Below are 21,500 nucleotides of genomic sequence, written 5' to 3'. Positions count from 1 at the left end.
ACAGTCCTCCAGAAAACGCCAGGCTGACGTCAGAACCCGACGGGACTGTTGATCCAGAGTACTCCTCTATCGCGGGGAGAACTCCACCTTGAAAGTTTCAAAGTCAGGACGTCATCTTTAAGTGCCGAGGTACTCACCAGTCGACTGATTGTATGAAACTCCATTGAAGTTGAACAGACTACTCGTGTCCACACCTCCTTGAACGCTGACCGCAGCAATATCACTGAGGAGAGCCAAGATACTCATGGTATCAAACACAGGTGCTGGAACGGTTCTTGAGCATCCCAACTGTTGCCGGCCATCGAGATTGATGCGGTTACATACCGGAGTTCAACACGGTGGAATTAAGGTCCGTACTCAACTGATCTAAAAATGCGGTAGATGCGAAGTCTAATTCTGTTCTGAACATTTCCACAGGCCATTGAAAAGGTGTGGGTAGGAGAAAAGTGCTCCAACTGTACAAACCAGCATCAAATATATCACCGGTAGGTTCATTAAGCACAGCGCAGACCTCGTGCTTAGAAATGTGACCACCCCATAAACCGCCAACGTAAGGGCCGACAGCTTGGGAAATCTCCATCGCAGTATCCAGTCCGACAAGCTCAACGCTATTACAATGCGAAGCTTGAACAGTGTAATCGATTTTCCAGAAAGGTAGTGTCGAAGGGCTCTTTTGATGGCAAATTTGAAGCACCTGTACAATAACAGAAGGGTAATATTTCGGACTGAATGTGTAAAGGAAGACACACATTAAAGTAGTGATCGACAAGGCAGTTGCGATCAACGTAACTATCAAGGTCAGCACGGTCGGATGCTCTCTGATCAGATGAACGACATTATCAGGTAGTGGGAGAACCCCTGTGTACCAGATTACTCCGGTGAAGCCCCATGCAAGACCCATAATCACAATCTGGCAGAAGACAGTGAGGAGGAGCAAAGTATTAGGACTCAAGCGCTGCGAGAAAATATAATCAATTAATAAGCCCTAGAAAGTAATGGAGGTTGGCTCACGGTAAAAAAGTGCATTTTGAAGGTAGGAGCGCGGAGTGGAGGTGAGGACGCCACGGCTGTTGGATTTAAGTAGTTGTTGACAAGCTTACCTCATGTTCCTGGCACTCAGGCTATCACTATGACAGACCACTCGGACTGCGTTTCTCACATCCCGCTGCTTAGCAATGGTCAGTGGTCTACCCGAATGGAGGCAGAAGAGAGGCTCAAAGTTGCGAGTGCTCGGGTCGCCCACGCCTACTATCAAAGACTCCTCGGAAGGCTAAACAGATGATGAAGTTATGTAAAGTAAATATATAGTAGAGCATCGCAACAATCTTGGTATATCTGCTGACCTGTTTCACATGACCCTATCGGATGCACAAGCACGCCAGCCTAATGGCATTATCTACTTCGGAACTTTTTGAGTTTTGATGGATGTAAGAAAACAAGAGCGGGTACAGGTTCATGAACTTTTTGACAGGGTCAGTTGAAGGATAGTGTCGTGGGGAATTGGCCTCTCAGAATGGTAGAAGTCGGCAAAATGTTTAACTTTCTCCCCAGTAACTACTAACAAAGTGGTCGGACGCAAGTTTTTGGACAGAACGGCCCTTGGGCTTCTAATTATGTAAGCCACATGTCAAATTTTTATTAAGGAACAAATACTAGGCCATCCCTGTACCCTAAAAGAGGGTACAGGTCTCCCACAAAATTTCTCTGTGAGCTCGATCATCCCGGCTCCACATCGGCCCGGTTGCCATGATTTAACATTTGTCATCATGACTCTATCTTTGTGTTTGTGCAGTCGTGCTCCTCTTTCTTTCCTCTCGTGTTTGTTCGCATGGCTTCAGCATCGTCTTCCGCACTCAATCCAGCATCTTCTCGACCTCCTCCTGTCTCTCTAGTTGTTTCTGATCGCGAGCTTGTTGACGATGGGATGTCTGTTGTGTCATCGTGTGTCCTGCGCAAGTGTTTTGGGTTTTCAGAGGTCTCCCGCGAGCGTGTCTCTTTGCGTAATCAATATCCTGCAGGTTCCTTGCTGCCTGTGGTCGCTCCCAATTTGCAGTTGATTGTTGAGCATTTTCTGACATTCAATCGAGAGCAATACGCTGAGATTGCCCGTGCACATTCTATATATGTGTCCTCTGCTGATCGAAAGGATCATATTCGTGATCTGCTACGTGTACATGTATGTAATAATGATTGTATTTTGAACACCATTGTGTTTAAGTTGCTGAAACACCCCAGACGGGACCATTCCAATCATGTTTTGCCTGACCCATTTGCACAATCGTATTGTTCGTCCCATGCAGCGTCTCAGCGTGATACTCGTGTTGCAGCGAGTCAGTCGCAGCGTGAGCAAGCGAGAGTTGCAGACGCCGTTCAACATCGACAAGCTTATCATCATAAGCATGGACATGTCACGGATGATCCGCACTTTCCAACGGTATTGTCGTTCAATGACAAGTCGGATATTATCTGCGAGTGGCAACAGAAGATGAGTCCTGAATCATTAAAACGTGGTTGCTGTGCTGTATGTGCTCATAATGTATGCACCCAAGAATTGTGCTCTGTAGAAGCAGCGAAGATACCGTTACATCTGTTGCGGAATGATTATTTGCCAGAGCATACACTGCCTTGCACATATGATCTCGAGTTATATGGTCGTGCAATTTTATATGCAAAGGGTTTGACGAGTTGCTGGTCCCTATCAGAAATGTATATGTGTTCTTCATGCCATTCTGCGCTCATTTCTAAGTGTCCACGTCAGCCAGTGAATTCTCTCGCTAATTTTCAATACTATGGGCATGAAAGGTTATCTCCAGAGATTCGCGAGGCTTTCTCTTCGGCTTCTATTTATGATTTGATGTTGGTCTCTCGTGCGAGAGCATCTCAGATTACTCACTTCTATACATATAAATCTTCTTTGACTCAATTTTGGTCAGCTGAGGAAGCTTCGCAACGATATAACAAGGGAAATGTTGCTATCCGTCCGCAAAGTTCGACAGAATTGTATAACTTGTTACCACCAAACCGTGGTGAGTTACGGGATGCTATGTGCGTAATTTTTTCGGGTCAAAAATGTGTACCATCGCGAGAGACTGTTAAAAATTGAAGCCTGTGTTAGTTACAAAAAGTAGGGTTCGTAAGCTCATTGATTTCTTGATTACACACAATCCATGGTATCAGCATAGTGGTGTATCATATAGCCAAGATAATATGGATGCTTTGTTTGATGAGGCTGATTTCGATGCAGATACTGGTGTGCCGCATGCTTTAGCGATTTGCCATTTGCCGACAGAGGATCAGGCTTCCCCAGATGCAGGTTTCAATTCACGCGATACTCACGATACTCATGGAAGTGATAATGGTGATCTTGTCATGGAACCTGTTGGGTATACAGAAGGTGATCATTCTTCACAAAGCAGAGAAAAAATGAAATTACATGCACTCACATACATTTTAGACCACAAGAAATTCCTGTTGTCACGGACAGGTAGTAAATTCGTAGCTGACAGTGATCCTGGTCTCATGTCCTATTTGTTTCCCCATCTTGACCCTTGGGATATCGGTGGATTTTTTCATTCTGGGCGAACAAAGCAGCAACACCTTTCAATGCAAGCGCAAGTGAGAAATTTGCTTCGTCAAGACGACTCACCTTTTAGAAATGATCCTCAGTTTGCCTTCATATGTTGGAATATGATCCAGAAACAAGAAGTCAGCAGGAATACAACTTTTTGCATCGGTTTATCTGCGCAACGAGGATTAGCTAAGGAACTGACAGATATCGCGCCATCCTTGACATCTTTAGCTGATAAGTGGAGTCACTCTGTGGATCAAAAACCATCGACGACTGTAGAAAAGAAAGCTGTCCGCATCCTGCGTCGTTTGCAAGCTTCCACGAGGTCGGTACGAGGTAGCATTGGATATAAATTGTGTCGTCGTAATGAGATTCGTTCTTTGATGAAAAAAATTAGCACACCTGCATTATTTGTGACGCTGAATCCTCATGACTTGACTAGTCATATTTTGCCCGTCATCACAGGCATCGAGTTGGCGGATTGGTCAATGATGTCCTCCTTTGAGCATGCCAAAATTGTCGCAAGTCGTCCTGATGCAGCTGCCATTGCGTTTGATCTTCAAATTCGCGCGTTTATTAATATTATCCTAAAGTATAAGCATGGCCCTGGTATATTTGGACACTGTCAAGCATATTATGGAATGGTGGAAGCGCAAGGGCGGGGCACCTTACACTGTCATATGTTGCTCTGGATTGCAGGTAATCCGAGCCCACAAGCTTTGCGAGAGCATATGGCAAATGAAGAAGGATTTCAAGGCAAGATGTTCGCATGGTTAGAGAGTATCATTAGTTATGAACTGCCAAATGATACCACGTGTGTATTTGAGACGAGTCCGCAGGATGCGAAGAGGCCTGACAGAAGTTCAGATGAGATGGATCCTCGGCTAGAGTTGCCTCCACAAATTGCGGACTTAGATGATCAATCTTTTGCATACGAATTTCAAGAATTTCTGACTCGCTTGGCGATAGAATGTAATTGGCATATTCATAATGACCCGTGCTATAAGCACATAAGAGCAGGTGAAAAGCGTGGAGACCACAATTGTCAGATGCGCCTTGATGGATCACTGCAGGCTGTTACCAGCATTGATGTTGAATCTGGTTCGATTGAGTTGCGTCGATGGCGAGGTAGGGTGAACAATTATACAGACCTGATATTGTTCCTCTTGCAAAGTAATACAGACAGTCAGTTTATTGGTTCAGGTGAAGCTGCCAAGGCTGCTGTCTTTTATATAACCAAGTATATCACAAAAGGTAATCTCCCAATGTACACAGGTCTCCAGGCCTTAGAGTATGCCACTAAAATGCATGAACAAAAGTTTGAAGTTGAAGAGAACGTCGGTCCAGAAAGAATCAATCGTAGTCTGATAACTAAATCTGTGAATGCCTTGATGGGTCAACAGGAAATATCTCATCAACAAGTCATGAGTTATCTTGTTGGGAGTGGTGACTTTTATACAAGTCATACTTTTCAGATGGTGAAGTGGTATGAGTTTGTACATGCCGCTGAAAGACTTGACCAAGACATGGAATCTCTTCCGATTGATGATAGACTAGTGTTGGAGGATAATGATACATTATTAAACGAAGAACAGATCACTGTGAACGTCATGCCTGATGCTGTTGAATTCACCAGTGAGATTGAAGATTATGCATTATGTCCTACAAGTGCACATGAGTTCAATGATTTGTGCTTATGGGAATTTGTGGAGAGAACTGTCAAAGAACGAGGAGACATACCTTTAGAAGACACATCAGAGATCGAAGATAGCGATAATGAGGAGCTTAGGACTGTTCAGATGAAAAAAGGGAGGAAGAAGATGCTTTTATGAGCTAAGTTTTGCAATCAGCACAGTCAGTACGAATCCCATAGGTTGTGTATGCGGAAAAAACAAGTGATCCCAGTATTATTAGGCGATGCAATCCCACAGCCGGATGGTGCAGAGGAAGAATATGAAAAATATTGCCGATGTATGATGATGTTATTTACGCCATGGCGAGACTTGAGATGCTTGAAAGGCGAACACAGAACATGGATTGAGGCATTTGAACAAGAGACATTTTCACCTGCAAAGACTGCTATCATCCGCAATATGAATGTAGAGAAAGAATGTAAAGAAGCTCGAGACGCACATGCTCATGCAGCACAAGAACAATGTATTAAACCTCATGTGTTCGATCGGAATGACACTGAATATGACGACGGACAAATTGATATGGCAGCATTCGACCAAGCCTTATTTGCTGATTCTTCTCTTGATCCTGAAGACGATGATCTTTCTGCCATAAATGGTGAATCGAAGTCACTAATCCCTGGTGATGTCAGTAAAAATGCTGGGGATATTCAAACATGCCTCAGAGCCGCCAAAGATGGAGGGTTATTTGAAGTCGTGAGGTCATTCCCAAGTGCGAATTCTGAATGTGATGTGACTATGACAGAGCTTTTGACAGACCAGAATCGAGGACGTGTTAAGGAGTTTACATCTATCATGAAAACTGCTAAGAAACGTAAGAGACCCATAGATGTAGGTTCTACAGACGCAGAGGTGAAGCGAGCTCGAATGGATTTTACTGAAGATGATCCAACTATCAGCTTGGAACAGATGGAGAAAGATGCGGACATCACATCAATATATTATAAGCCTGAGATCACAGATAGTCAGAAAGAGTGCATTTTGACGGACATCATTCAAGAGTTTAAGCTCTCAGATAATGCCGAGCAAGAAATGTGTCTGAGGATTATCGGAGAGCATTTTATTCATGGTAATATCAAACAATTGCTTATGTTTATTACTGGGATCGGGGGCTCTGGAAAGAGTCATGTTATTCGAGCAACTGTGGAGATGTTTAGACGTTGTGGGGCGCCAGAGAAATTGACGCTGAGTGCACCTACAGGAAGTGCTGCTGTTCTGATTGATGGATACACCATACATGCATTGACTTTTCTGCCTAAACGTGAGGTACCTGTAAAACAACATGACCTGGAGTATATCTGGCGAACCATAGAGTACCTTATTTTGGATGAAGCGTCCTTACTGTCGGCAGAATTGCTAAGCCAGGTCTTGCATCGAATCTGTCAAGCAAAATCATGGGATGAGACAGCAAGGGACAAACCATTTGGCGGAGTGAATGTCATTTTCGCAGGTGATCTTGGCCAGTTGCGTCCGCCCATGTCCAATGCTTTATATAGTTTCAAACTTGTTGATAAATTGGGTCCAGGAACAATACAAACCGTGAAAGGACAATCAGCATTACATGGTGCGTTTTTATGGTGTCAAATTGATGTTGTAGTTGAATTGAAACAAAATTGGCGAGCAAGAGATGATGCAGCATTTGTCGAGATGTTAAATCGTATACGGTTGGGCAAAGTTCGCAAAATTGCGATAGACAAACATAATGCAAGTGACTATGATGTGTTGAAAACACGTTTGCTCCCTGAGATTCAAGGCAGATCAAAGGACGAATTTGAGAGCTTCAAGGACGCACCCATAATTGTGACACGGAAATATCTAAGAGATGCTATTAATCAATCCAAGGCCTGTGCTTTTGCGACTCAAACAGGTCAAGAACATCATGTATACCATGCTAAAGATAGAATTAGCGGAAACTCACTAGCCATAGATCAACAAGAGCGGCTGTGGAAAATGGACACAACACATACCAACGATTCACCCGGTATATTGCCCCTTATTTCTGGAATGCCAATCATGGTCACCGAAAATGCTGCAACGAGCTGCAAAATTGTCAATGGAAGTCGAGGGATACTGAAATCTATTGTATATGAAATAGATGAAGCTAGCAATCGTTTTCCAGTCTATGCACTTGTTGAAATAAAAGAGAGTACCTTACATGTCGCAGGTTTGGATGATGGCATAATTCCAATTTTTCCAATAACGAGCAGTTTCACTTTCTGTATGGGCGAAAAAACAGTGATCATCCGTCGCACTCAATTGCCCATCTTACCTGGCTGGGCATTCACAGATTACAAAGTCCAAGGAAGTGAATTATCGAAAGTCATTGTTGACTTGACAAATGCGAGGACTTTGCAGAGCATTTATGTCATGCTCTCGTGCGCTTCAAAATTGAGAAATGTCGCGATATTACGGTGGTTTTCTTCTCGCACATTACATGCAGATTTACAAGGAGATGCACGAAATGAACTACAACAATTAGTGAACATAGCAACCTCGACGCGGACCAAGTACTTACAAGAACATACTAGCGGAATGAGTCCAACATTGATGCCAGTTTCTTAGCATTGGCAATAGTGACGACACTTGGCATAGCTTGATTAGTAATCGGAAGGTTGATCATGCCTATGCATATGACTCATCTGTCATTTTCGCTGAGATACAACTGACATCATATAATGAAAACAATCGAAGGCCGTCTAGATTCCTTGTTTGTTCCTCTATGTCATTTTTAGCTGGTAAATTGACCAGTCTGACCTGTATCGATTACACTGATGCTTTATTGTCCCAGCTCACGAGTCTTTCATGGCCTATGAATTATGGCCAAAACCTATCGCTAATGAGATCCGAAGGTTACAAGGAATGGAAGACTTAGCTTCATGGGAACTATTTCCGTCATCCTTACAGGAGATGGTAGCCTGGGCGGATGTCTACAAAGATGAAGAAAAGCGAGATAAGTCAAGAAATAATATCCTCATCTACAAGAACATCCCTGAAGAAGACAAGTCTTTGATATTTCCTGTTGCGATTCGTATGCATGGCATTCTCGAACAATTTCGCATTGAGCGTTTTGGAAACTGGACTGGGTAAGTCTTTCATCCAGATGAAAGTATCCACACTACTGACATTGATTGATAGCAAGTCTGAAGATGTCCTACAAGCAGTACAGTACATCAACCTTTCCTCCGGAGGCCACGAGGCACCTTGGAATGCGACCATCTCGTCACTCAATCTTGCTTGCGACTATGTAAGCAGGAAATTGAGTATACCAATGCAAGAGATGCCCAAAACTCGGCAAATCTACTTGCAGCGGCGTGTATTTTACAAGGTCAGCGTGATTAAGCTTATGATTTTCATACTAACTAGTTAAGCAGAGGGAAACCGCCAGGGAATCAAAAGAATCTCTTTTAACACAGGACGAGGATCCTGAAGGTAAATTTTACCACATTCAAGAGTGGTGGAGTGTCGCACGTCCATTACGAGTAGCGGAATTGACCGCAGACGGCAAGAAAATGGCCATGAACTCGATTATGTTAACAGAAGGAGATTTTGTGGAAGTGGGCGCTGAACTCGACTTTGTGGTCAACAAAAATAGGAATACTCAGATAACGGTAAAGTGTTTTCTGACGTGCACATATATTGTGCGCTTGATGCCCGCAATACATGTCCAAAATGCGCAGTTGGTAAGTAGCAATATCTCAAAAACGCGATCTTAGATTGATAATAATGTTTAGGACATCAAGAGGGCCACATGGAAACGCGACTTAGGTGCTACATTGGTGGAACCACCAAAGAAGAAATTCCACACGACATTGGATTTTGACAAAGATTAGGAAGACGAGAGGATGACTGCATCATTGTATTTGTACTTATTTGACTTAATAATTAGGAGACACAGAGACGGACATCAATAGGGGGATCAACTCTTCATCAGTAACCACTTTATCCACTATGGTGAAAACTAAGAACGACGCTGTACCAGACAAACAAAATACGACAGAGACACGGCCTAACAAGAAAGTAAGAATAGATGATGCAGGTAAGCCTCCTACACAACATCAGACCATCAGACTGAAGTACCCCTAGAAATTTCAGGAGAAGATGCAGAGAATGTACAGACAGGAGATGATGCCACTGCAGGAACAATGCGTACATCTGATCCCAAATCAAAGTAAGAAGATCAGCCAGCATATAAAGAGCATAATACTCAGAGACATTGCAGATCAGTTGGTTCAAGCAAGGAACCGATGACTGACCTAGGACAGACTGTGGCGGGACATGAGACCGCCAACACTGATGCATTGCCTACAACATCCAAGCATGGAGGAGGAGCTTGCCAACCGACGCTGACCGTCAAAACAGTGATTCCTCACCCTACCAAACAGTTAATTGAGAATAGCGAAGTAGAGGAATATGACGACACATTGAAATTGTGAGATCTTTTTTCTCTTCTGCGCCGCATGGTCAACACTCACATATATGCAGACGGCTGCAGAAACTCTCTGAATATACAAACTCAAATGCGAATATATACGCTCTCGGCAAACTCCTCCCAACCGCAACCTGGGGACCGTACAGAGCAGTCAACAATCGCAGTAAAGTATTATGTGATCCTGCAACAGGAGATCCTCTTACCATCTGGGCAGTGGGATGCATCGCTAAGATGTGGTTCATGAGGCAAGGGAAGCCGGAAAGCCAAGCTTCTATCACTATTCTGCCCCTATCACAGACTTTGGCGAAACAGAGCGGGCAATTACTGACCAAATTCTCCAACCCTGTCTTGAGTAAGTGGCTGGTGAGTGCAAAGTCAAAACATACTGATGCATACTTAGATTTGAATCAGCAGAAAATTGACATTATCCGTGCTATGAAATGGCAGAACGCTAAAGGAGGAGACAGCATGTCCGAAGTACGTGTTAGTATACAACACAACTTGACAAAGAAGTACTGACAAGATTCAAAACAGCCTATTCTTTTCGATTCTGTGTATGACGCCAGAGAGGAAGGCTCGTTAAAGACCTATAGTGACAGACCTGTATGGAGCCTCACCGATTTGAAAGCAGGTGATCTCATTCTGTTAGAGATGAAGATGACTCATTACTCCAGGAGGGGTGAGGATAACAAATGGCAGTCACGGGCACAGTATGAGATGATCGCCATCTCACTCTTACACATGGCAGAGATGCCAGACGACGATGAAGAAAAGATGCATCACATAGATGGATTGGCGATCTGATGATACATAGTCAAAACCAAAGATGTATCACAATGGCAACTCTGATTGAATCACGATTGTTTGGACCAAATAAGTTAGCAAATTTTTAAAAATTCTGTGAGTAGTGAGCAACAGCGCTGATTGTGGAAATTAGGTGCTTCTGACACAGGCGATTCCATTGGGAAATTGCCTTTGATTCCCGGCATGCCCGTGATGATCACATAAAATGCTGCCACTAGTGCCCACATCATCAATGGTAGTGGAAAGAGAACATGCTGGTTATGAAGAAGTCTCCATTGGTGAACACCTGTTATGAAAAAAAGCAGTTAAAGAAAGATTGAGACAGGATCGGGAAGAGATGACATACGAGAGAGGATAGCAAAAGACTCTACGATAGCAGTGGAAGCTTGGGTGATAATAGGTTTGGGTGTGAGGCTGCATAGAAGCAGCGCGCGTGTGAATCCGTCGACAATAGACAACAGAAGCTCAGTGCTGAGTGACATGGGCGGTATAACAGGGATATAATAAGATCAAGCACGAATTTAACATTGGGATAGACAGACAAACAAATGTTTGTGGTGAAGCCTGGTTGATGAAGGCTAAGTTCTGGGGGTTCAATTGAGTACAGAGAATGCCATAATGATAATTTTTGGGAGCGTTCTGCGAGGATGTGTCCTCTGCGACAGAAACCGGACTGGGAGCATGTCCTGAACTCGGATGGTTTAAAGGCGAGGACTGTTGAGAGGACAAGTAGTAGGAATGTCCCTGAGAACCGCATTGTCTTGGTCGAAGTTAAACTATAGTAGGTGTAGCGCAGTTAGATCCTGGGAATGCTTGAAGCAGCCAGTACGGCAATGTGACAGTCCAATCAATGTTTCAACTTCCTTTCAACCATCAACTTGAACATCTCCGCCAAAATGATGCCCCCAGTCTAGGGTTATGATTGCGAGTTCCCTGCAATCACAGGGCTCTCCACCAATCAGAGCTCTCCACCCATCACACTCATTCCTGCTCCATGTCACAAGTTTTTGCTGCAGATATAAGTCAGCACTTCTGATATACCATTTGCCTGCTCTTCGCTCAAATTTATAGCCAGTTAGACATGCTTCCTGAGATTTATCCGTTGCTGATGGGCAGCTTTTCAATAGCCCCATGTTCGTGGTGCCAAATGTACTCTGGATAGCAAGTCCACCGGCTCTGACACTCAGGTGCGTTTTATGATATTAATAATTTTTCTCGATCTATCATTATCTTTTGTAATTGTCTTCTTCTACTTCCATCCTCTCACACACCGCATTGCTATCTTCGTACCTTTATGCCTCTTTCTCCACTTGTAACAGATCTGTACTAACTTCTTTCCCTTGCGTTTCAGACCCATGATTATATATTAAAGGCTATCCCTGAGTCTATATTGTGTTTGTCCGAATCGGTCTAGTCGCCTACTAGCATCATGCTTGGAAATCAATCTCGCTCTCAGGACCACCACGTTGTCCAGATCACGCACAAATGATAGTTTATTGGATAGCTGCTCATCTTCTCCTTTGCACCCAGAGCGCAATTTGCCAGACATTCCTGCACCCCACCAACGCATTCCACTAACATTGCCAGGAACACATTCGCCACCATCATTCAGACAGACAGCTATCAGCATAACTGGTCTCGCCCCTGCTGCTGGCCTTGCTAGGCGTGCAGTTGAAAAGATGGGTCATGTCTGGGGCAAGGCCTCTTCCTCCACTTCAGGCTACCCACCACCTCCAGGCTGGGCACACAACAATCGCTTGCCCCTCTCATGGGCTACTTCTGGTATCAATGAGCCACCTATGAAGATGCACCGACATTCACCTCATGCATCTTCTGGAAGTTGGAGTGTCAGTTCGGCTGGCTCATCTTTGGACCATGAGGGACTCTTGGCATCCATAGGGACTCTTGGCATCAACTGTCCCTATTCTTGGAAAGCGTCTGCGTGGTCCGGTCCACCTGAGTCCTAGAGGTGCCGGTGTTGCTGGCGGACTTGTTTTTGGACGAGATATGAAGACATGCATAAGGGACACAGCAATCGACTCTGTCCGCACCGCGTTGCGTGCCAAGGAGTTTGACAGCAGCGCCACACAAGATGCAGACAGCATGCTAAGCAATGCTCCAAGTCTTCCTTCAGCTGCGCTGGGGAGTCGCCAATTGCCTGCGTTGGTTGTCAGGTGTGCGCAGCACATTCTTACCTGGGGTGTACAGGAGCTTGGGTTGTTCTGGTACGATGCTTGGAGGCTCGGTTGGAAGCTGTCTGCGAGACCATGGCAAATTCGATGAGGAAGTTACAAAATCTTTCATTCGTCCTATTGTAGAGTTGACTTTTGCCTTTCGTCTCGTTGGTCATCCGCAATTATTTGCTGCATTGTCACTTTTTCTTCAATAACACATACTTCACTGTCTCAAAACCAAGCCTTTGTGCTGGTGTTGACTCAGTGTTAAGACCATGCACAAAGGGTAGGACTGATTCTGAGGGGCTTGGCTTCAGCTCGTGCGCTGCGCCCCTTACCCGAGTATGTGCCCTTAATTTCAGATTGATGTCCGGAGAAGATCCGAAGACGTCCGAAGGACGTCCGAAGGCGTGGGAAACTTCGGAAGGACTTTCCGGACGAGTGCAAGTAACTTCCGGATGAGTGCGGGAAAGTTCCGGAGGAACTTCCGGAAATTACAATGAGGTTTTGTCCTGATACGGATATGTGTAATGGCTACTCAGGACAAGTCCTGAGTAGAAGCAAACAGAGAAAAGGCTGCGAGGACAATGTCCGAAGCAGAATAGGTCCGGAGGACCGCGGGAAAGATCCGGACGAACTTCCGGAAACCTGGAGGAAGGTAGGATCGTAGGATCAGATGATCAGATGAGTTTCGGATCGGATGAATAGAGGATCGGAGGAGCGGAGGAGCGGAGCTCTGGCCTAGGGAATTCCTCCCTAGGCCTAAGTGGATATTCACAAGGAAGTAACTAGTATGAGGACTTAGTGTGAAGACTAGTGCGAGGACTAATATGATATTCAGACTGAGGAACTTCAGGACATATACAAGAGTTTATATACTAAGGAAATAATGGAAAGATCAGTAAGCAAGAGTCCAAGGCTATGTATGAAGCATAAGCAAAGTTATCAAGCGCGAGTCGGAAATGAAGCATAGGTTAATGGATCAGTAAGCATACCGGTAGTAAGTATAACTGAGATACCGAGGACAAGAAATACCGAATAGAGGAATAGGCTGTGTTAACGTTATATGCACAGGAGATGAACTAAGAAGCTTATCGTATATCGGATCGGATCGGATCGGACCGGACCGGATCAGATGTCCGGATGAGAAGCGTGGATATACAGGATATGACATTAGGGCGATAGGACAAAGGATGAATGATGCAGGCTAGCTGCAGAGGTATGGAGGTCTGATGTACGGAGGTAAAGGGATCTGGATGTGGATGTGCAGAGGTGCAGGGATCTGGATGGGTACTGGAGACATGGATAGGGCATCCAAAGGTCCGGATGAGGCGTGGGAATATTGTCGGATGTAGGTCCGGAATACGGGATATGACACTCAGGCGCTCAACTTATTCGTTACTTCTCAGGAAGCCATTCAGAACTCCCTTTTCCTGAATACTCTGACGCGCAGTTATTCATACACAGGGCTGCCGTAGTCGTTCTCTCCTTGCAATCTCTGAATCTCATTCTTCATTGCCTTAGGCCATAGTTCAAATACCATCGTGTCTTCAGATGCTGCCAAATGGTCAAGGTTGAGTCTAAATTGGGTGTATTGGTTGTCATCTTACCAGCTAAGAAAGACATGATCACAGTGAAAAGAAGAAAAATAGGATCCCATCATATTGGGGGCATTTGTCTTAGATGAGTTCGATGTCATGACGTCATGGTTGAACCCAGTTCCATGTGATTAGGTGCAGGAAGGTCGAAGCACCCTTTTTTTATTATACGTGATCATGGCAAATGTGAGTGGTAAAAAAAGAAGACAGGGAACGAGCACACAATGTGATTTAAAGTTGGCTGACATAGACAACTATGACATCATATAAATAGGAGACTATAGTGTTAGCCCCCCCAAAAAAAAGAGTGCAACTACGCACGCAAAACAATATGAAGGAATCTCCAGAGCTACATGCACTACTACATGCCATGAATGCCATTGCAAACAACGAGCAGCTGTCTCATTGAGAAATGTGCATAGAACTGGAAAGACAAAACCCGTCATGGTACATCAGTTTAAAAGTAAGATCAAAAACCGTCCTAAACATGAGAAACACTGAGAAAGTCATAGAGAATTCAAAAAATCCGTAAAAGAGCAATGGACATAGAACAGCCATGTGTTGCAGTCAAGATAGTGGAGGATGTTGTGCTCTCCACGAGTATAACAGAAGGTCTTTTGCTTCTGCTTGCAACCCTCGAGCCAATCAAACAACAACGGCCCGGTTCTAACACAGAAGCCTTGCAACTTATTGAGAAGAACCTGTTGCAAGGAGTGCCTCAGAACCCACTAGACTTGTTCCCAAGAGAACAAAACGTCACTGACTGGTATTATCAAATCTATAGCACGGCGAGGCAGAAAGATGACCGAGCATATTATCCCATACTGCTGGAAATATTCGGGAGAAAGAGATGTCCACGTGGAAGTGTAATCATTGTGAAGAATGGGCTCAACTTTAAACCTGATGCGCCTCAATTCGACATTGACATCAACGAGTTAGGAAGAATGCTATGGTGGTATGTGAAAAGTGGGAGAGACCCGGTCACTGAGGCAAGTGAAAGACGTCTAATGCATTATATTCATCAAAGCGCATAATGTGCCAATTACAAATGTACAATAGAGAACAACAAGCTCATTAAATGAACCACTTGGATGTGAAGACTGAGTCACTCTGAGGCAATTAAAACCAACACAATACATAGACTTGAGATCAATCTGGCCGCCACAATGAGAAAGAGAGACTGACGTGACAAAATGAGGATGTATCGACAATAAAGAGAAACATCAGACATACCTCGACAGAATAGCGTCCATGAGAGCCTTTTCCTCAAAAGACATAGACTGAATCTTCTTTGGATTGTGGCCTAAATGCTTGAGCACCAGAATATCTCCATACCACTGACCACGGCCTGCAACAGAGGAAGAGACTAATGCATGATTGACCGGTAACACTGAATGACGCTCAAAAAAAATGATACTATAGGTGTCGGGGAAAATTGAGGATGGCGAACCAGGAAAGCCAGTGATAAACACGGTACGAGGTGTGAGTTCAACACTAGAGGCATAACATCCTCCTCCGATCCACATATGGGCGCGAACAATGCCATCCAAATCCTCAGGAACGTAGGTCAGAATAGCCTCATCACATGCTGTCCCATAGAGAATGACTCTGTAAAATGTACGCCCCACCTAAAAACAACATGAGCATGCAGATGAGACGTAAAAAAGTAACAGAACCAGTTGACAAGTAAGTATATGATTCTCAATGTCATAGACATCCGTTGCAGAGGTAGACGTGCGAGCATACATAGTGATCACCAAAAAGATGAACATCCGAAAAAACCCGAGGCATGGCATATGAATGCCGCATGTTATGTAATAGTCTAGATGCAAAGCCGAAAAAAATTGGACCAACTGATTGTGTCATTAAAAGAAAAAGGAGTCCAACTAGAAAGTATTTAACACAGCGCGACACTATAGGAGTACTCAAACGACACCACAAAATGTCCACACAAACCAGCGTATCCCCAGAACGCGTAGTCATTGGTTGCTTGTTCACACCCACAGATCCAAATGGCTTCGTAGACGTGACCATCAGAGATGGACCTAAAGGGACATTTACCCTGACGAGACATAACCGCTTCTTCAGCGAATTATCAAACATGAAGCAGTACCACAGCTCAGCTAGGAAGAATGAAGACAATGAACCTTACTTTATCCACGTGATCTATGACAAAACATTACATGGGACACCACGATGCCCGTACTTAGTAGTGAAAGGAATGTGCAAAGGGCAGGCAGTCGGCCTGGAACGCAAGGATTACATGGCTGCGACCAATGCTGTTGATCAGTATGTCAATTATGTTCATCCTATAACATGTATTAACAATGAGAATGTGATAGTGTGATACGGAAAGTGAAAGTTGAGGAGAGAAAAGAAGGGGATAAAGTGTAAAGGATATGTCACATACCAGATGAGAGATGCGGCTTCACTTGTAAGACAGACCTGAAATATATAAGTTAGGAGAATCAATGTGATTAACAACATGAGGGAGGGTATGATGAGATGTGTATGGCACGCTGAATGAAGGATACCACTCAGAAGACCCTGAACAGATGACGCAATAGGGGAAAATAAGAAGCCTACATAGTCATCTGCCTGATGACTCCTAAAATCCAACCATCAGAGAACCAAGAATCCGTCACAGTTCAAATCCCAACTTACGACATGGCCAGACTCAATGGCGATTTAGACCTGCTTTGCTCTGAATTACAGACTATGATTCTGGACGAATTAAGCGTTCCAGACCTAGCATCATTGGCAAAAACAAGGACCGAGAATGACGAGGGAGTGAAGGACTATATGCATAAGCGCCGGGAAGACATATTAGGAGCGTTTGTGAAAGATGTAGGCCAATTTCTCACCCTCTTAGACCGGACAGGGTTGGTCGTCTCATGTTCAAGTGCACTCCATCTCGTGCAAGCTAAGGCGATGGCGGTCCATCTACGGGATATGGACGTCTATGCCACAATAGAATTCGAAAATATCATGATGGATCACTTCAAGACAACAGAGGGTTACAAGGTCATGAACAAAAGCAGTAGAAAGAATGAATATGACTCATCGGTGGTGAATGAAGTGTACAAGCTTGAGAAAGGAGAGAAAAAAGTGGATATCATCTTCACCGACTGGGCAAGTGCCATTGTTCCCATCCTACAATATCATTCGACAGCGGTCATGAACTACATCATGGCGCGTTCTCTCGTCTCTCTCTACCCCCAATGGACTACAGAGAAAAAGAGTTTAGTCAACCCTCGCTTATACTTTGAAGACTGCACAAACATACGATCAGTGAGGGCGCTGATGAAGTATGTGCGCCGAGGATTCCATGTCACGACAGAACCGTTCCAATTGGGGACTCATGACTGTCAACAGAGCGCATATTGTCCCCACGCAACCAGGAACACGTTGGATAGAGACACTCTGCGCTGGATCTTCAGGCCAGTGAACACACTCGGCGACATTCCAGTGACTTGTGATGATATGGCAGTCATAATGTGGTGCCTGGGAGGACAAGAGTGCAAAGAGGATGGAGATGAAGTCAGTTCAGCCTTCATTACTGTAGGAGGATGAATGATGAGTACCGTGTCACAAGAAATGAAAGAGCATATTGAGATCAACGAAACTAAAGCTAAGGAGAAGTGATGATGTCATCAGACAAAAATTGCTGTTCGAAAACGTGGAAATAACTGTCAGGAGTATATCAAAGATAGGGTAGCTGCACACTCAGATGAAAACAATATGTCTTACCTGCGAACCATAACTGCTTGTCTTGTAGCATTCACACCCATCAACGGATTTGTGGACGTCAAGATCCATGACAATCAGAATCATGGAGAGTGCATAATCCCGGCGAATCGCTACTTCAAAAGGACGGAAGACATTTCAAAAGTGAGAGTCATCATTGAAGAAGAGGATAATGAGACACATACTGTTTTCATGGTCCTATATGACAAGAGACTGCATGGTAGGAAAGAATGCCCTTATCTTGTGATGAAGGAAGGGGAAAAAGAACGAATGGAAGGGGTAGAGAGGAAGGATTACATGGCTATGATGGAAGCCGTATATGAGCAAGTATTCCTCATAATCCAACAAATAAAAAAAGAACACTGACCAACAAATTAAATAGAATGACATGAGAGACTGTGAGTCCACTCTCGTCGCACCTCGTCCTCCCCTCCGACCACCCCGACCATGCAGTCTATTCTTGAATGTGTGTACATTCCGAGCTATCTGTTGTTCGTCCTGTGCTGCAATGGACGATTCAGAGGGAACTGAAGGCTGTTCATGTATATATTCGCAATGTATTAAATAAAAGACTCACCCATACGGAGGTCATTGGAAAGAAGACTGGAGTCGGGCAGAACTGGAGCCATTTGTCTATAGCAAGACTTCCGTTGTAGAGACTGATATCTCTGTGGGCTTGCAGGGATGTAAAATCCCAATGTCTCAATCACTTCCTAATATAGCGCGACTCATATCTCACAAAGCGCTCTTAAGCGCTCCGGGCGCGCATTTGGCGCACGCATCCTCAGTTCCGTCGCTCGTCCTCCGTCCATCCATTCCATGTCCGTTCGGTTCGTCGGTACGTATTTCCGTTATATTCTTGTTGATTCTGACATATCTCCGGCGCTTGTGGCCACGTCTCGTATGTTTTCCGTCATAGACCCTGATATTACATATTATCTCGTATCCGTTTCGCTTCTCGGTTCGCTTTAGCGCTTGACAGCACTTATCATTACTTAGTATATATACGCGTGCTTATATTGTATAATAGCATCTTTCTGCCTGCACATCATTGGATATAAGTCTAGACTCTCTCTCTCCTCTCTTAAAAGTATCTAAGTATAATACAAGTGCCGCCGCCGTAGGCTACTAGAAACTCTGTCAAAATAGTTCTGAATCATTAAGAGTCGCTATGCTCCACCACCCGCACGTGTGCACCGCTTCCACTTAGCGCGCGCCCCCGTTATAAGGTCACGCGTCGTCGCATATCGTCGCCCGCCGTCGCTCATCAGCGCTTCACGTTGCTTTCGCTCACTAGCGCTTCGCCTATCGTCGTGCGCCTTACCAGGCCTAACCACACGCCCGGTTCTGTGTTTCCCTCCATTTATACACTTAGAGGAGCATTCTCAGTAGCAATCCCCTTGGGCCGACATATATCTTGCTCATCGAGGACTACTTGAGTACATCTCATATCACTATATTACCCCACTACCCATTTCTCTTCTACACCGTTCCCGCAAGCTTAGTGTGAGCAAGTATGATGTATGTGTGAGAACAAGCACACACCTGGGCAGCTTTGTCTTCAAATCCCTTCAAGAACTTTTCGAAGACATCATTCCAACCTTCAAGACTTTTGGAAAGTGCCATGCACTGAGAGAATCGTGCATAGGGAACTGCACGGGTATACCCCCGGGTTTTGGCGGGTTTTGAGTATCTGGGATGGTAGCTCTTCATTCTGCGACAAAAACAAAAAAAAGTTTGTGCAAAATGATCCAGGATTGGCTGAGATATTGCTAGTCCAACAACTAAGGCTAAATCTTCAAAGCTCATCCCTCCACACATCAATCTTTGCAAGCACACACCTCCCAGCCTTCAAATGCTTTTGCAAAGTTCCACACTTTGGGAGAGTGGCGCATGGCAGTTGACACAAGTTTCCCGCTTTTTAGAAGCGACGAATGCAGTGATATGCAACCTGCATTTCTGAATGTCAGTTGATAGTAGACACGACATACTCAAACAGTTGATGAATAGAAAAACTCGCGTGCTGGATGTGTCAACCCCTTGCACGTACAAACAGGTCACATGTTATGATTTATCATGACCAAAATAAATATATGACAACACCATAGAATAGGAGTATAAGAAATATACAAAGGGCAGTGACTATGGTGCAAGATTGCACTGATCTTACACGTCACAAAACTATGGACAACACCAACCTTTTGAACGGCTACTTTGACCGCCTTAGCCCTGAAATTGAGATAATGATATTTGACATCCTACCTCTACCAGACCTCGCACGCTTCTCTGAAACCAGATAGACGTCACAAATTATATGGTCAGGAGGCGCGATAACATATTCAAGACATTTGTGGACGACATCCCCTTGTTCATCTAACTCTTGAAATTCACAGAATCTATAGTATCAGGATCCAACGCATTAAATCTTATCATGCTGAAATCGCAGCAAGTTGTGGCACACGACATCAATGTCTACGCCACAGAACAATATGAGCTTGTAGTGGTGGAATATTTGAAGAACCAAGAAGGATATAAAGTCGCGGATAAAATTAGCCCAAAGCCAAAATACGACGGCAGTGCAATAGCCAGGATTTACAAACTGGAGAATGGAGAAAAGAAGATAGATATCATCATAACTCACCGGAAGTGCGCAATAGCACCAGTCCTGCAATTCCATTCCACCATCGTCATGAACTACATCACAGCAGACAATATTGTCTGCATGTATCCCAAATGGACTTGCAACAGAAAAGGATTCATAAATCCACGACTCTACATGGAAGACAAGACAAACCTACGCACCGCCGAAGCTCTGATGAAATACAAAAAGCGTGGATTCAGATTATGTGCAGAGCCTTTCCAGTTGGGAATGCACAACTGCAACAGGAGTATTGATTGCCCACATGCTACGCGGACGACTGTAGATGAGCATATGTTCCATTGGAATATCAACAATGGCACGGCCGTCGGAACAACAATGATGGATTGCTGGGACATGCCAATCATAGTGTGGTCCCTTGGAGGTCACGGATGCACGACAGAGAGTAACAGGAGGTCGCTGAATCACATCCTGGTCGCAGCCTAGAGAGAAGTTGGCGGATGACTATGATGAATGAGCACAAGGAAAAGAGAAGAAAAGATGAAACAAACTGGCCGCTTCCATTAACTATCCACTTGTATTTGTACTATACAAATGTAGTGACTGAACGAGTGTAAACAGGATGACAATGAGGTGAGCGGGATAACAGTAAGACAGACCGAAGCTTTGCACAATATGATTGGACTGTAATGGGCTCAGCAGCGATCAGCCTTGGAGGAATGAATAAAAAACTAGTGTGCCGGATGTGGAGGAACGATACGAGTGGGAGGTTTACGACGCGCTAAACAAAGGTACGAATTATCTCAGTATTCGTGTCGAAACTGAGATGTTTGGTTGAGAGTACCTGGACTTATAAGGTGAGCGTCCCAGGTACAGTTATGTAGTGA

General features: G+C 44.4%; 9 protein-coding genes across 9 annotated transcripts; 8 read left to right on the top strand and 1 right to left on the bottom strand.

Annotated features, from left to right (window-relative positions):
* Positions 1-250: 250 nt before the first annotated feature.
* On the bottom strand, positions 251-1,026 carry HD556DRAFT_1315124 (uncharacterized protein; the record flags this gene model as incomplete). The annotated part of the gene is made up of 5 exons (XM_041301087.1): positions 251-288; positions 325-455; positions 512-694; positions 750-955; positions 1,012-1,026. 5 exons carry the CDS (start codon positions 1,024-1,026, stop codon positions 251-253), a joined length of 573 nt encoding a protein of 190 aa, XP_041151876.1.
* An 802-nt stretch (positions 1,027-1,828) lies between these two features.
* Positions 1,829-5,888, top strand: HD556DRAFT_1435457 (uncharacterized protein; the record flags this gene model as incomplete). The annotated part of the gene is made up of 20 exons (XM_041305437.1): positions 1,829-2,176; positions 2,219-2,320; positions 2,399-2,675; positions 2,703-2,860; positions 2,885-3,073; positions 3,106-3,897; positions 3,940-4,009; positions 4,034-4,177; positions 4,199-4,243; positions 4,268-4,331; positions 4,359-4,399; positions 4,436-4,659; positions 4,681-4,886; positions 4,920-4,947; positions 4,972-5,004; positions 5,044-5,060; positions 5,082-5,175; positions 5,209-5,361; positions 5,419-5,680; positions 5,872-5,888. The coding sequence occupies 20 exons, from the start codon at positions 1,829-1,831 to the stop codon at positions 5,886-5,888; spliced, it is 3,264 nt and encodes a 1,087-aa protein (XP_041151875.1).
* Positions 5,889-6,171: 283 nt separating this feature from the next.
* On the top strand, positions 6,172-6,522 carry HD556DRAFT_1251406 (uncharacterized protein; the record flags this gene model as incomplete). Its single annotated transcript, XM_041299015.1, has 1 exon — positions 6,172-6,522. A coding segment is annotated over one exon (351 nt), but the record flags the coding sequence as incomplete, so codon positions are not given.
* Positions 6,523-6,738: 216 nt separating this feature from the next.
* On the top strand, positions 6,739-7,824 carry HD556DRAFT_1251408 (uncharacterized protein; the record flags this gene model as incomplete). Its single annotated transcript, XM_041299016.1, has 1 exon — positions 6,739-7,824. The coding sequence occupies one exon, from the start codon at positions 6,739-6,741 to the stop codon at positions 7,822-7,824; it is 1,086 nt and encodes a 361-aa protein (XP_041151873.1).
* A 240-nt stretch (positions 7,825-8,064) lies between these two features.
* Positions 8,065-10,495, top strand: HD556DRAFT_1315121 (uncharacterized protein; the record flags this gene model as incomplete). Its single annotated transcript, XM_041301086.1, has 10 exons — positions 8,065-8,345; positions 8,398-8,587; positions 8,634-8,942; positions 8,994-9,027; positions 9,149-9,298; positions 9,346-9,430; positions 9,482-9,691; positions 9,745-10,043; positions 10,092-10,168; positions 10,226-10,495. 10 exons carry the CDS (start codon positions 8,065-8,067, stop codon positions 10,493-10,495), a joined length of 1,905 nt encoding a protein of 634 aa, XP_041151872.1.
* Positions 10,496-11,626: 1,131 nt separating this feature from the next.
* On the top strand, positions 11,627-12,778 carry HD556DRAFT_1315120 (uncharacterized protein; the record flags this gene model as incomplete). The annotated part of the gene is made up of 3 exons (XM_041301085.1): positions 11,627-11,682; positions 12,000-12,342; positions 12,395-12,778. The coding sequence occupies 3 exons, from the start codon at positions 11,627-11,629 to the stop codon at positions 12,776-12,778; spliced, it is 783 nt and encodes a 260-aa protein (XP_041151871.1).
* Positions 12,779-16,209: 3,431 nt separating this feature from the next.
* Positions 16,210-16,661, top strand: HD556DRAFT_1451824 (uncharacterized protein; the record flags this gene model as incomplete). Its single annotated transcript, XM_041308040.1, has 2 exons — positions 16,210-16,556; positions 16,610-16,661. The coding sequence occupies 2 exons, from the start codon at positions 16,210-16,212 to the stop codon at positions 16,659-16,661; spliced, it is 399 nt and encodes a 132-aa protein (XP_041151870.1).
* A 207-nt stretch (positions 16,662-16,868) lies between these two features.
* HD556DRAFT_1451823 (uncharacterized protein) lies at positions 16,869-17,840 on the top strand (the record flags this gene model as incomplete). The annotated part of the gene is made up of 1 exon (XM_041308039.1): positions 16,869-17,840. The coding sequence occupies one exon, from the start codon at positions 16,869-16,871 to the stop codon at positions 17,838-17,840; it is 972 nt and encodes a 323-aa protein (XP_041151869.1).
* A 2,551-nt stretch (positions 17,841-20,391) lies between these two features.
* Positions 20,392-21,099, top strand: HD556DRAFT_1251396 (uncharacterized protein; the record flags this gene model as incomplete). Its single annotated transcript, XM_041299014.1, has 1 exon — positions 20,392-21,099. A coding segment is annotated over one exon (708 nt), but the record flags the coding sequence as incomplete, so codon positions are not given.
* Between the last annotated feature and the right edge of the window lie 401 nt (positions 21,100-21,500).

The sequence above is a fragment of the Suillus plorans genome, assembly GCF_016647745.1.
Source record: "Suillus plorans strain S12 chromosome Unknown HD556scaffold_152, whole genome shotgun sequence".
Taxonomy (NCBI): domain Eukaryota; kingdom Fungi; phylum Basidiomycota; class Agaricomycetes; order Boletales; family Suillaceae; genus Suillus; species Suillus plorans.
The sequence above is the reverse complement of the archived record's forward strand: the minus strand, read 5'-3'. Positions and strand labels throughout refer to the sequence as shown.